The sequence below is a fragment of the Zea mays genome, chromosome 1 (genome assembly GCF_902167145.1).
Source record: "Zea mays cultivar B73 chromosome 1, Zm-B73-REFERENCE-NAM-5.0, whole genome shotgun sequence".
In the NCBI taxonomy this organism is placed as follows: Eukaryota; Viridiplantae; Streptophyta; class Magnoliopsida; order Poales; family Poaceae; genus Zea; species Zea mays.
This window is the reverse complement of record NC_050096.1, coordinates 287,494,203-287,509,595: the sequence shown is the minus strand read 5'-3', so window position 1 is coordinate 287,509,595 and position 15,393 is coordinate 287,494,203. Positions and strand designations below refer to the sequence as shown.

At 43.8% G+C, this 15,393-nt stretch overlaps 2 protein-coding genes across 2 annotated transcripts; one reads left to right on the top strand and one right to left on the bottom strand.

The window, feature by feature from the left end:
• The first annotated feature begins 4,119 nt into the window (after positions 1–4,119).
• LOC100273830 (seven transmembrane domain protein) lies at positions 4,120–8,584 on the top strand. Its single transcript, NM_001148229.1, is given in 7 exon segments — positions 4,120–4,273; positions 5,107–5,176; positions 5,962–6,021; positions 6,111–6,225; positions 6,824–6,939; positions 7,077–7,201; positions 7,878–8,584. Coding segments are annotated over 7 exon segments (684 nt in total). The 5' UTR covers positions 4,120–4,196; the 3' UTR covers positions 7,999–8,584.
• Positions 8,585–10,354: 1,770 nt separating this feature from the next.
• On the bottom strand, positions 10,355–11,108 carry LOC100281020 (plastoquinol-plastocyanin reductase). The gene is made up of 2 exons (NM_001368340.1): positions 11,059–11,108; positions 10,355–10,916 (listed from the first exon to the last, which is right to left on the bottom strand). Exon 2 carries the CDS (start codon positions 10,873–10,875, stop codon positions 10,522–10,524), a length of 354 nt encoding a protein of 117 aa, NP_001355269.1. The 5' UTR covers positions 10,876–10,916; positions 11,059–11,108; the 3' UTR covers positions 10,355–10,521.
• Between the last annotated feature and the right edge of the window lie 4,285 nt (positions 11,109–15,393).

Here is a 15,393-nt window from a genome sequence, read left to right as displayed (position 1 = left end):
TCAGGGCTGCCGGCTGCATGGCATAGGTATGTATTTTAGGTGCTAGCTAGGACAATAAAACACACAATATATAGAGGTGCGTACTGTTATTTAATTAGTGGGTTTGGTGATCCTAGCTAGCTTATGGGGTTCAGGACATGCTTATTGAGTATATATTAGCTGAAGCCTGAAGCCCAACATAGTGCGTGGCTATGAATATACGAGCTATTTTAGAGAATGTTCAGCACTTGGGTTGAGATGTCCGGTCACCGGTCTCGGTCTCTTCTGCTGAGAACTGTCCCGGGAGGGAGCCAATGCATGCAGGGGCAGTGAATAAACATGGTAGGGTCTGACATGAATCCAAGCCAGCTACCAAGGGCTACCCATTGTGCTTGTGCTGCAACTGCAATGCAAGAAAAGGTGTAAAACTACCGGGCTCTTTTTCAGCAAAGCAGAGGGCGAGAGGGCGCTGGGGAACGACTTTCCATATTCGAGAACGGAGGGAATGGAATTCTCGCGCGCCCGTCGTCGTGGTGAGGCCGCTGCGACGAGCTGCGTGCAGCAGGGCCGCCGGCGTGACAATGAATGTGCACTGCCGCGCGCGCGGCTGCACTGCACCGCCGCTGGTGCGATGCTAGCTAGATGGCAAGCTGTAGCGGGATGATGAGGAGTAGCTGTCCATGCATGCCCGGCCTGGCATATGCAGAGGATTCATATGCAGAGGATTAGATGTGATGGGGGAATGTACAGTGATGATTCGTTCGATGTGTTTGGTTACTGGATGGTGGAACACGCATTGCGCGAAACATGCATCTGCAACATTTGTTGAGAACGAATACGGACATGTACATGACGATTGTTGAACGCGTCTATGAGTCCTCGCGGCACAAAGGGAAAAAGGTGGCCGCGCCCCGCGGCGACGGACGGTACGGCGACCCCGGCCGACCGCCCGCGCGCGCCCGCGCCGCGCTCACCGCGGCGCTACGGCCGTGGAGATGCCAACAAGCGGGAGGAACTTCTCGAGGCGGCTATATATACAAAAACCAAACGGGGGCAGGCAAGGGAATTTTGATCCGCGTTGTTTAGCGCCCGGGTCAGCGCCTAACGCGCCGTGTTCCTCGCGCGGCTTTTCGGTGGCCATGCCAACGCTGGTCTGGCCTCGAGCCCGGCGCGTTAATGCTGCCTTGGCTGGCTGTGCCTGTGCTGTGCCGCCCGCCCGCGTGCATGCGCCTGCGTGCGTGCGTGCGTCTTCTTCGTCAGGGGCGCCGCGCGGTACGACGTCCGCCTTTGTTTAAACGGTGTTGCGAGTCGGTAGCCATGTCTGCCGGCCTTCTTGCTGCTCGTGTATATTACTAGTACATGTCCATCGTGGGATGGTTGTATCTATAATGGGGTACCTACATAGCATAGTACTGCCAGTACGTGTGTGGTAGAGCATGTGCTGCCCGTGTGCACACAGCACACACACAAATATTTTGCATTGGCTAAAATAAGTTTTAAGGCCTGTTTGGTCCACTGTCTAACTTGTCATATTTTGCCTAACTTTTCTGGCTAAGGTTAGATCTTCAATTCAAACACCTAACCTTAGACAAAGTGTGACGCAGTTAGCCACGAACCAAACAGGCCCTTAGTTTTTTTTTTAAAAAAAGTTCGTGCAAATTAGCTAATTTTCTTCGACCGACCTACGAAAATTAATTGAGTAATTTTCTGACTACTTGTGTCATTTTGTTACTCGTCTCTTAGACGTTAGCTGAAGATTATTAGACGAAGGATCCGGATTAATTTTGTGCATATATGAATGAACAAACATGATATTATTATACGTATGATATGTTCCCTATACTATATATGATGTCTCCTGTGGGACACGTTCGTACGCGCGTGGTACATGCATGCGCGCGATCGTCGTCGTCCTCTCCTACCTACTGCATGTGCACGATTTGCGAGATCAATAATATATGCATGTCCGGGCCGGGGCATGCAAACGGCATCATTCGGAGCCAAGACCAGCAGTCAACAAAAACTCAAAAAGTTGCTAGTAGTACTGAAAAGCGCTACAGCGTACAGCGGGCCCGGTCGATGAGCATCACCACGGCCCGCTGCCCGCTGGCACCGATCTCTTATTAGGTAAAAAAAAACATATGCATCATGTTACGTGCGTGTATGCATGATCGATGCATGCTCGTAGTCGTGGGACAGTACTGCTAGCTAGCTAGAGGATGCAGAGGCAACAAAAGGCAAAGTGTTAGGCGCAGTGCCTGGCACGACGGGAGGCCCGGACGACAGTGGGAGGGCCAAAACCGGAGAACGCCCATCGTGTTGACTCGTCTCGATCTCTATGAGTAAGTCACTGCGTGTGTAGAGCTAGTATAGTAATCCAGACGGCATCTCCGGCCCATAGACCACTCCTGCATGCTGTATATATGCACATGATGATGGTGTCGTGCACTAGACTAGAACATGAGATCCCCAGGTTGCACTATTGGTCTATTGCACGTACGTACTCGATGGCCCGCGTGGACCTTGCTTACTACTAGTAGGAGCCTGTGTGGTCTCCCCCAAGGCCCCATCCCAAGTGATCCCCCCCCCCCCCCCCCTTCTTCCTTTCTTCCAAAGCCGTCAGTGGTCGGTGCTGGCCTGCTGGGCAGAGTGGTCACGTAGCGCGACGTGGTGGTTGCCTCCAAAAAGCTGCATGCTGCGCCGAGTAGCCCCGATCCCCCGACGAATGCATGTGCCCGGCCGGCCACAGCGCGGTGGGTGGGCGCGCGGCGATTTCACGGCCGTTTCGTTGGGGGAAATCGCTGCCTTTCTCCGTGCCATCATTGCGCCCTCCCCTTGGGCCTCTGCCTTTGCTTATTTCACGTTTTGCCGCCTGGTCCAACGGACGGACCACGACCCGGAAATCCATGATGATAATCTGCTAGGCGAACTCCGGTGTCAGTTGATTGAAATTTGAAAGCCAGGCAAGCAGGTAACTAGTACAGCAGGTGTGTGTGACGAGGCCACGCAGTTTTGCTGGGTGGGGGCAGGCGTCATCAGTGCCGGCCCTGGCGGGGTCCAGCAGTGCCCCCGACCAGGGCCCCCAAATTAATGGGGCCTCACTTTAGTTACTAAATAACAGTATATATATACAGCCATATATCGTATATTGTATATATATGTCTGTTAGCTCTACAAAAATTTTAAAGACCTAATTATAAGTCAACAACACAGCAACAACAAGCAAGGAGAATTAGACGTAACCCATTAATCTTGATTTCTATATTCTAGTAGTAGTACTTCTTAGTCTCAGACCCATCTGTCTAGGCTCTCAGTCGCAAACAGACAGACGGTTGTGCCCTCTCCTCTCGGTAGCCAACACACGACATTGGGTACGACAGCGCTTTTGTCTTTCCCTACATAGCGAACACGAAACTAACATGACATAATCGATTGATCTCACAATGTATTACATCTATTTGATCATTGTTCAAGGTAACCTTCTTTTGAGTCATCTAAACACATATATATACCCCATTTTTCTACAAGATGTTATGTTATATTTTAGTTACTTTGTATTTAATATGAACAACATTTTCAAATATACATAAATATTTACTAACAATATATATATGCATTATAATTATGTGTAATAATTAATATTATCAAGGGCCTCCATTATAAGTCTTGTCCCGGGCCTCTAAAATGTCAGGATCGGCACTGGGCGTCATGTACTCATGTGTTACGCGACAACAGGCGCACGTCCAAGGAGTAGCCGCCGAGCGCATGCAGGACGAAAGCTGTTCGTCAGGTGTTTCACAGAGGACACGTCCGTCGAACCGTTCCCGACTCCTGAGTCCTGACTGAGCCCAGCTGAACGGTGTGGCTTCTGCTTTGTGCTTTCCCGAGACCCCAATTCGACTACTACGTTCAGTCGCCCAGTGTGGCGTACGGCCAAGTGTTCTCTTCAAGCGGTGGTCTGCAAGGGTGTTACAATTCGTGGCCCAGCTTTGGTGGGCTGCATCGATTTGCTACGGAAGTTCAGGCCCATCAAGTGAAAAAGCCTAGTTCGCGTTACTCGACACACCTAGGACCGTGTCCGACTCGAGCCCAAACCGCGTCACCCACTCACCCCCTCCCCCAATCGTCTCGCTCGCAAGTCGCATCGCACGTACGGTCTCAGGCGCATCGGCCTCGCCGCTGCACAACGCCGGAGACGATACGACGGCGGCTACGGGATGACGGTCTTCCACTTCCTCAACTGCGCCTTCCTCACCTTCGGGCCTCACGTCGTCTACTACTCCGCCACGCCCCTGTACCCCCCCCCCTCCCCCTTTCCCTGCTTCCCCTCTCTTTCTCTCTCTGTCTCCGTGAGATCCGTATGCTAGACATGCGGGATCTGCGTTTGCTACTTGATCTGGTCGCTCTGTTGCGTGATCTGCACCGGAGAGTCCGAACGCCTTGACCCGGCTTGTGGGATGGGGTTGTAGTCAGTGCAACTGCAGTGGGTTTCGCTCACTCAAGTTGGCAGGCAAACTTTCGTTGCACAGTTCGTTGGGATTCGGAGCTTAGTTTGAGTAGATTAAGGTTTTCCATCGGAATCTAGCTAGCAGAGCTGCAATTTGGGGTGGTGTTTTACGAGCTGTACCTGCCAAGTAAACTCACTTCAATCGTACGTTTTTTTTTGGTGGGTTCGGAGGGTATTGCTGGATCCGTATTGTCAGTAAAGACTATAGAGTAACCACATGATAATTATGAAATTGTTAAGTGCATTCTGGAGTGGAAGAGATTACATTGAAAGTACATTCATGTAAATAACAGGCCGAAAATTGAATTACATTAAATGGTCGCTAGTGTAGTATTCTTTCTGTAGCTTTCAGGTAGTGGTGACGTGCATTTAGTTTTCAGTTACACAAAGGGCTGAATATCTCATTTCTCATCTAAGGCAATTATCGCATCCAGTTCAACTAAACCCTACTTTTCTTTGACTGTCGTCTACCCATAACCCATGGAACATGTAGACTAGTTCATGGGTTCTTGGCATTGTATACCTAGCTGACCAAGTTTTATCTGAACATACAATAAAAAAAGTGTTCTGCATTTAAAGGTTCCTTGGACTGAACATTTTTATCCAATCAACTGTTTCAGGTCAGAGTATGATACAATCGGCACTTCTATAAAAGCAGCTGCTGTTTATCTTGGAACTGCGCTTGTAAAGGTCAGCAAACAGTCCAGGATTCTTATGTACTGTGAAATTTACAGACGTAAAGGGATACATCTGCTGCAAAATCAATTAGGTGCAAGTTTGGGAGAACTAATATTTTTATGTGGGCATCAAATAACATGAAAAATTCCAGAAGGAAAAAGGAAATTAGATGTTGCCTCTCGATTATTGACTTGTTCAATATAGATTGGTAAACTCCAAATTTTGTATGTACACTAGTATTTTGATGTGGTATGCCTACCTTTTGGATTTCTTTTGGCATTATTTTGGTGCACACCTGCTTTGTCATTTTCCAGTGAGAAGCATGGATGTTTAGCCAAATAATCTATCATTAATCAATCTCTTACCCATTCATTTTTTTTTCTTGTTTGATTGTGTTCTCAATAGTCAATACCTTGTTATGCCTACCTTTTCTGATTAACACTTCATGCTCTTTTCAGTAGTTTTTTCTATTTTTTAACCTTAATATATTCTGCAACCTATATACATTACATCCTTTTGATTTTTACAGACACACTTTTGCCTTGTGCTTAACATGACACAAAATGAACAGATGTTTCTTTGTTTTTTTTAAATAAGTTATTCAGCCTTTCCCTGATTTCAGTTTTCTATAGTTTATTCTGCATGGTATAAAGTTTTGTTGTTAACTTTCAGTGCTGATGTTACTTGTGTAATTCCTTCCCATACTATTCTATTTTTTTCTATGCTTATTATCATGATAAGTTCAGTGAACCAACGGTAGTTCATTGTCCTCTAATGTTGCTATATCATATTGGCAGCTTGTTTGCTTGGCAACATTGCTCAAAGTACCTGAGAATGATAGCTTTGACCCCTATCAGGTATATTTGCTACATTTTATTGTACACACAAAGTACACTTTGATTCTAACTTGGTGTCCTCTTATCTATCCTGTTGTTTTCACTTGCAGGAGTTAATGAAAGTTTTTATTGGATTCATAGATGTAGCTGGACTGTATTTTGCTTTGACCCAGCTGACCCACAGAAACATCTCTCAGAATCATAAGTTCCAGGCTGTTGGTCTTGGTAAGTACAGAGTTGTCTCTGAAATTTGATTCATGACAGATTATCAAACTGCATCCATGGTCATGGTGACATTTATTCTCTCTTCTAATTTTGCATCTCCATTCTGGGCCTTTTCTATTTGTCCTTTTGTTTTATGTGCTGAAGATATATGCCTAGGTTTTACTCTCTGCCCATCTTGAGTTGCACTGCACTTAGTTTTCCATGGCATGGTTTTGGCATGAATATATGGAAGCACACTTAGGCCCTGTTTGGATCTCTTAAGAAAAATGAGAATGTGATCCATACACTTTGGTCCTAGAATGAGATTCTAGAATCCAACTATGCAAAGGCAATAATCACTATGAGAAAGATCCGAACACCCCTTATCCAGATTCTACATCCGCTGTCTAGAATCCAGAATCTCACTCTGAGAATGAGATCTGAACAGGCCCTTAGACTTACTGGTTACTGTCAGCGGTATCTGAAATCTGACAAGATCTTATTTTGATAGTTTCTCTGCATAAATTAGTGGAGAAATGTGAGATTTAGGTCCTTTCTCAGTGTATGATGACTCCGTTGTTACTTATCATCAAAAGCTGGTTGTTTTGGGGTTTTTCAGGTTGGGCTTTTGCTGATTCAGTTTTGCACCGACTGGCACCTCTCTGGATTGGGGCAAGAGGGCTTGAATTTACATGGGAGTACATATTTCAAGGACTTGAAGCGAATGCTAATCTTGTATGCACTCAATACTATGCGAAAATATAATGCCAGATTCGTTCATTTGATGAAATCAACTTCTACTGCTGCAACTCATGATGTTTATTTAACATATTTGTCAACAAGAAGAATGCTGATTTATGATTTCTCTACAGGTGATGACCCTCTCCCTTGCTGCATTGGGGTCCTTGATGTGGCTTAGGAAGAACAAGCCTAGGACTTTGGTTCCAATAATTTATGCATGTGCTCTGCTCTTGGCAACAATGCCATCTATCACCAGGTAAACAATGCTTCACTTTGTCTATATGTTCTTATTTCTCTGGTTTTCTGTAACAGAAACTGCTTATTACAAGAAATAATAATTTTTAGATATGTATGCCATCTTTTTTGTTGGTAAGCCATCTCTGGAGATTATTCTAGCATGATTTATATGGACTTGATCACTTGAGACTAAAAGGCTTCATTGTTGTTGCCTGTGTTGTCAATTAGTTTGAACTCAGGTAGATTATATGAGTTCTTCCATGCTTAACACCTGATGGGTTAGATAGCACATTTGTTTTTTCTCAACTTAAACCTGTCTAATTTAAAAGTCTTAATTTTCCATCTTCATTGGATATATCATCATGTGCAAGGTTCCATGAATACCCTGAATTCTTTTCCCAAAGGGCATTGAGTTTTCTGTTCAACTATGGTATGAGTAGTACTTAATCTTATTCTTTCAAGTGATATATTGATATGATAGTTCTTGTTAACCTAGGCTAGGACCAACTTTCCACAAATGTTTCATGCTACCCAATTATGGTGGTTTATTTATATGATCGGGAAATACCATTCTTTACCTACCACCTTTTGGTCCGATTGTTTGTAGAATTTGCTTGATTTTTGCTTTCCATGCTTTCTAGTTCTTTAGTTTCAGTCGTATTGTTCACTGGGCTCAACATGCTCAAACATTGCAGCTACTTGAGGAGGTCATTGGAGTGGCAGACACCAAAGGTGGTTGGCTTCGAGCTCTTCTCCTCCCTTGTTATGGCTTTCATCAGCTGGCAGCTGTTCTCGGCTTGTCAGAGACCGATGTAACAAGACATCCATACCACTGCCAATTTTACGTGCAATTTGAAGCTCCTGAGTACGTCAGAAGAATTAGGAAGATCCTTTGAACTTTGAGCTACAACTCTTCTTCTTGGCGTTCGGTTACAGAACATTTTACTTAGAACATCTGTTGTAACTTGTGAGCTGTAGAGCAGAAACACATGCCTGAAATGAGTTATTCTATAACAGATGCTCATGTAGGCGTTTGATCTGAAACATTTGTTTATTATTATTGCGGTGTGCATTTCAGATGCTCTCTTTAAAGTCGCATCATCTAGCGTATAGATCATGTCCCAGAGACCGTTTTTTTTTTAAATTGACCTTTTTTGTCAAAAATATTCATATATACCCTTTGCATCCTTGGATCATAGGTCTCGGTCCGTATCCTTTGCGTGGTGACGGACATGACGTTGACGTGGCATATTTTGGTGTTAACCATGTAGGCATTGCCAGGCTTAGCGTTGACCTTTAGAATTGTCGTGTTGTAGCGTGTAAAAGTTGCTTGTAGCCTGTGTAAACGCATGTATAATATATATTAATGCATCATGAGAGCATGTCCAAGAGACTATTTTTGACATTGTATTTGACTTTATTTACCTCTTAATAAAGATTAAACTCTATAAATAGCATCTCACTCTAACTCTAATAGATAAGTTAGTTTGGTTAGTGAGAAAGTTAATTTAAAAAGCTAGATAGCTTAACAAATTGGATGGCCAGTGCGTTGAAGAGTTATTTTGCTATTAAGTAGCTAAAATTTAGTTTGGCGGGTTATTTAACTAGTTTGTTTGAGATGCTCTGAGATGTCTCTAAGAAGTAAGTGTAAAAAAATAAAAATAAACTCATGTTGGTTTGTATTTATGCTAGCAAATTGTCTGTACATCTACGGTTTCTATTTTTGCTTAGATATTTAATATAGAACATATTTATGCTTAAATATAGAATATAAAATATAAAGATATATATGTTCTGCTAGCTAGGTGGAGGTGAATATGAGTTTAAAGTAATAATCATGGTTCGAATCCCTATTTATAAATATTATTAGCATTTTTCAATTTAAATGTGAGGGCACGATGATGGTAGAAACACTGGGACCACGAAAATTGATGATTTAATTTAGTAGAGATAATACAATCTACATAAATAAGTCATGTCTTAAAAATTTATTGAATAAGATATAGTTATTAATATACTAGGAGTTTCATGGTGCGTTGTCCCCTTCCTACATGCTTTGAACATTGGTCTCTTAGAAAGAGAGACCTCACCTCTAACTACTATGACTCATGTTGGTTTGTATTGTAAAAAAACCATATATTATATATATAAATCACAGTGATACATGAACAACTAACTAGTAGCTAGGATTTAGATACACATACACTTCATTATATCTATATATATGTTAAACATGTCTTTTACTTGAAAAACTGTACTAGAGTAGTACATTCTCTAATGGAACCATGGTGTTGTAACATATAAAAGTTGCTTGTCGGTAAAGGTTGCACATTTCTCGACCCACAAGATCCGCCTATAATGGTTGTAAGACAATAGTCTATATGTGTGTAATCAGGTAAACTGTGCTTAGTAGATCGTGTATATGTCAATATAAAATACTGTTTTATATTGTTTATATAGTAAAATTTAAAATAAGAAATGAGATAGAAAAAGATGTTAGAGTCGGCCTTAGCAACTGTTTCTAAAACACATGCACCTATTATGTAGCAGGAGAGACAACCTTAACAGCTGTTTTTAAAGGACATGCGCCTATTATGTAGCAGGAGGGCCATGCATTTGATTCTTCTTTGGTTTGAAGACTAATACATCGCATGACTTTAAGCGAGTATAACAATTTTAATAAAAAAATTAAAATAAAGATGATATAAATCTTTGTTAATTTCTATAAATTTAAACAACTTCCAAAAAATAACTTGATTGAAGTATAGACTTCACAAAAGAAGCAGCTAAAAAAGCTGATAAAAAAGCTAGAACATAAATCTCTAAACAATATTAAGAAGTGAATGACTTTTTCCAAACCATTTTTTTCGTTCTCAAAATGTCTTTGTTATTGTCGATAAAAAGTATCCGTCCTAAAATGCTCGGTGCATGACTAACAAGATAGCAATCCATCCGGGCCATAACATGTATGGATAATTTGAACGAGGCAAAATAAATATAGTGCTTAAAAATTAAATAGAATATTTATCGTATTTATTGTCGGGATCGATAGAGGGAATACTAACGTTTGAAAACTAGCATCAAAGGGACCATAAGCTGCACCCCCCAAAAAAAAACTTTGGTTGCATTCCTCTCACTCGGTCATTGATGTGATCACCTGGAGATCGATCAATTGCAGGCCTCGACTCCAAAAACATATTTCCACAGTATTCACCAATTGTCATGGATACATACCAAAGTAAATTGATTCGAAAGCGTACATCTGGTTATATATATATCACGGTTTCTGAAGCAGACTGCGGCCCGGGGCGACAGCCGACAGTGGCAGGCCCACGCACCCTACTCGGACTCCTCGACGGCGGCCTCCACCCGGAGCAGCACGAACCCGACGGCGACGCCGACGAGCACGAGGCCGTTCATGGTGGCGGCGATCCTGAAGATCTCGGCGGCGTCGTTCATCTGGGCGCCGAACGCGCCGCCGCGCCGCTTCCTGCCCGCGGGGCTGAGCGACGCCACGACCTTGGCGAAGGAGTAGTCGGCGGTCTTGCGCACCCCGAGCATGTTCACCTTGTTGAGCCCCTTGAGGCCGCTGTAGGCGTTCATGCCCTCCACGTACGTGACGCCGCCGGACCGCTTCTTGGCCGCCGGGGCCGCCAGCGACGGGACCGTTGCCACGGCGAACGACGACGCCATCCCCTGCGATGGGTGGACTGAGCTCGAGAGCCTGCCTGTGCCTGGTGACGGGCAAGACCGGCAGTGACAATCAGGAGTTGCAAAGCAGCGCGCGAGCGTCAGGACTCAGGAGTCAGGACGGACGCGCTGTGACTGTAATGCAGTGCAGAGAATTGGAACGGGGCGTGAAGCAACGACGCTTACCTGTGGGCTGTGGCTCGTGAGAAAGACGAGTGTGGCCGGCGAGGTGGTGGTGTAGGTGGCTTGAGCGGCGGGCGGGCGGGAGGGAGCGCGGTTTTGTACGGGGGATGAGGGGAGGATAAGGCGGGGCGGAGAATGGGCGGTGGCCAAGGGAGAGTTTATCCTTCAATCCTTGGTGGTGACATGGAGGAGGTCCATTTGGTGGTCGGAGGGAGGGACGCTGATTGGCCAGGGATGCTCCACACAAGCCTGTGTTTTTCGTCTGAGGCGTCCGTGGGATGCACACGTACGCACACGCTACAATTATGTGGCGGCTGTCGTTCACTAGCGGCTTTCCAAGGGAGTAGTTGTTTGCTGCTGAAACATATTGTTGGGGCAATTGAAAATTAGATTGTTGAGAGCTTGGTTGTCTTCATTGATTTTGTACTGATTGAATGTGATCATAATTGAATGGGAATGATGCATTTGAATGAGTTGTGCGATTAGTACAATTAATGGGTGAGGTGAAGCTTGGTCCTCAAAGACATGATTGATTGTATTTGACTAAGATGTTAATTTTGTTTCCTCTTGTACCTCGATAATGCTTTTTCTTCATTTTTGGACATATTTCTGATATGTAATCTGTCCTTTTTTCGTGTACTATATAGAACATGTTCTCAAGTTTTAGTGGTTTGTGACCGGTCCATCTTTGTGTCCTCTGTAACTTGTTTCATCTCTACCAAATGTTCTGTCTCTTTGGTGACTTCTCTTTTGAAAATTTCTTTTAACAGTTGTTGCGTTATTGCTGTTGATATGGTTTATTTGATGGAAGGAAGATAAAGGTCTTCTCTCCAAACCAGTTCATTTGGGTTGATTATGGTTATTTTTTATTAGGGCTTGAGTGCTCATTTCTTCTTCAGTTCATTTTTATGATCTATGCCGATTTGCAAAAAAAATGCATGACTTTGTAAAGTTTAGAAATAGATTTTGGTGGCTCTCTAGCAAAGTGTGATGCACTTTGCCCCATTCAAAGCCTTGTAATTGACGCTATGAAAACCACATTGTCTGGTATATTGGGCATTTGTGATTTGATTCAAATGAATCTTCTGAAATATTGAGTTAGAGGTTCCTTAGGTTGTCGTTTACAGTTGAAAAGATCTACTATTGTGAGTCGCGTTGGCTAAAATCCTTGGAAATCAATGAGTAGGTTGGCTTTTATTTGGTCCCAAAATTGGATTGACTTTGGGTGAAACAGAGAATACCATCGTTGAGCTTGTCCTTTCACTACTATGTTGAGTGATTTTGCTAGTGTGGCTTTGTCACCTCCCCCGAGATTGTTGTTGTTTGAAAGCTCATCAGGAATTGTCTTGATCAAACAGACGATCATAAATTGGGAGCATGTCGAATTTATAGCCGAAAGGCCATTGCACCACCTGTAGATTTGTTGATAGCCGGAAAGTTGGATCAATAGAGATGAAAGAACGTTGTGAGTTTTTTCTCTTGTGAAGCTTTTGTTGTAAATCCTAGATTGACGTCATATATGTCATCTTGGCTGATATTGTGAATTTCGTCGTTTAGGTGTCGACGAGTGGCTTTGCCTTCTTGAATTCCTTTTTAATGATTTTTTCTTGCTCTTCTTTGGGAGTCTTCAAGTTCTGCTTGTTTGGCTTTTAGTTGGTCTTGCAATTCTTTAATTAAGGTAGTGTTTGGTTGAGGAGCCAAGTAGAACAGAGCCGTTCCATCCCTGATTCTAGGAACGGAGCCGCTCTGTTCTGTGTTTGGTAATCTAGAACAGAGCGGTTCTGTTTTTTGTTTGGTTGCAGAGTCTTTGTCCTCCTTCTTTGCCTTGATTTTGATCTATTTGAGCAACGCTTAGTTTTTATGATTGTGGTAAGAAAACTTCTCGTTTACACTATGTGTTGTCTTCTTCGTGAGTCTAGCGATTGTGTTTGTGGTCGTGTGCGGTGTTAGTGATCTCACATAAATGGTTGGACGCCAGATGTTGGAGAATGATTTAAATCAGATAGGTAATTAACTCCGTTGGACAAAAGTTTTCATATCCATAAACAATGCATACTGGGGGTTATTTATGACAACGACTAATATGCAAGCAGTTATTAGATGCAAGCGTGCAAGCAATTCTCTTGATCCGTTGGATCTATATCCAACCGTATTTGTAATCGTGATTTGTTAGGGGCTTTTTTTATAAAGCTACATGAGGCGGTGATGGGATGATTTAAATGCTAAATATAGCATACGATTAGGTCTAGATCTAACGGACGAAAAGACATGTTCGCACGTTTACACATAATGACTGCTTGCATATTAGTCGTTGCCGTTATTTATAGGGGTCTCTGCCTTTGTGACACTTGTACAAAGTCTTAACTACCCTTGAACAAGATTATAATTGCCTGCCCATTTTAGGATAATTTGTTCTATTTTTTTTCATATTTATCAGCTCTTGAATCCTTGCTGGTGGCCAGTCTTCGGAAGCATCGCTTCTGACGAAGACCTCGCTTGATTGTACGAAGTCGTGGCCTTTCTAAGTGAAGCTATATCTTTGTTGATAAAGCTTTTAAACATAGAACAAAGGTGGTCGAACCACTTTAAAATTTTTATGATCTTTCTATCATTTTATTGCATTGCTCAAAACGAAATTGTTGTTAGTCAGCTCCAAAGTATCGGGAGCTGGGTCTATCTGAGATAAAATCCTCGGCAGATCTATTTTTTTTAAATGTGTGCAAGTCCTTAACAAATTGGACGACATTTTGATCGACTTTCATGATTTTTGGGGGTGCCCAAAATTTTTGTAATAGCGAAATTGAAAACCCTGATGGCATTGTTGAATAATTAGACAAATTCCAAATTAAATTCCGAATATAAATCATGACCAAATCAGAAGAACTGAAATAAAAGCCAAATCAGATGATGCGTACTGATTAGACTTACTGATAGTTGGCGCGCGCCAGAATCAGCTGGGTCGACGATGTCGAAGTAGCGAATCAACAGGGTCGACGAGGTCAGAAGATCACGAGCAGTCGCGTGAAGACGCTTCCCAAAAACCTTATTCGCCCTCTCCCGGTGCAGGATCTAGAAGACGAAGGGTTCCGGAGACCTGCTCTCCTGATCGCAGATGCACCTCTGCGGTCGGGACGAAGGGAACTAAAAGGCGGCTCAGCTATGAAGAGAGGCGAAAGCGAACTGGGATCTGGGATGATTTGGAGGCTGGCTGCCAGGCTCCTTTTATAGGGCCGAGTCCGCGACCCCCGTGCTTATCCGCCCACGAAAATCTCGCAATCAGTTGAGATTTTATAGCGATCGGTTAGGATAAGCGTAACAGCCAAGAAACCAAAAAATCAAACGGCAAAAGGTAGTCGCGCCCCCGCAAGGCGAGGGGCCGGATTTCGGCGGACCATTCACGCGCATGTCGTGCGCCCGCGCCCTTCGCCCCGCCCCGCCCCGGCCTGGCCCGGCCAGGCCAGGCGAGCGAGCGCGCACGCGCGTGTGGCTCTCCACACTCTCTCCTCTCATCCATGACTTGGTGAGTGAGTGTGGCTTCCATATTTAAGCTAGCTCTACTCCACTAGAGCTAGCAATATGGTGCTAATGGTTCCACCTATCCTCTAGCCATCCTCTTGTATGGGCTTTTGAGATTTTTCTGGGATTTATTAGAAATTCTTAATTGGGCCAAGCCCATAAATCCTAACAATCCCCCACCAGATCTTAAATGCCCATCTGCAGTTTTCGCCACTGTTCACTACTGTTTAATATACTAGTTTTTCAGCAGAGACTGTTAAGTTGAACTTCCGCCTAGAACTCCAAGTTACACCAACCCACAACTTGGACAATGGACTATGCCTTGAATTGCAAGTTTTGCGTGAATGAGTTTCACTTGAAGTCATGACCAGTACTTGGCTACCAGTAGTCCCCTTCTCGGGTGGAGCATATACGTCGTACTCCAAGGTCTCTTCATGAGTTTACTAGAGATCACCCAAATCTCATAGACTGCGACGTTAGACAGACTAACTGATAGTCGCCTAGAGGGGGGGTGAATAGGGCGAAACTGAAATTTACAAATATAAACACAACTACAAGCCGGGTTAGCGTTAGTAATAAAGAAACGATTCCGCGAGAGAGGGTGCAAAACAAATCGCAAGCAAATGAAGAGTGTGACACGCGGATTTGTTTTACCGAGGTTCGGTTCTTGCAAACCTACTCCCCGTTGAGGAGGCCACAAAGGTCGGGTCTCTTTCAACCCTTTCCTCTCTCAAACGATCCCTCGGATCGAGTGAGCTTTCTCTTCTCAATCACTTGGAACACAAAGTTCCTACAAGGACCACCACAAGTTTGGTGTCTCTT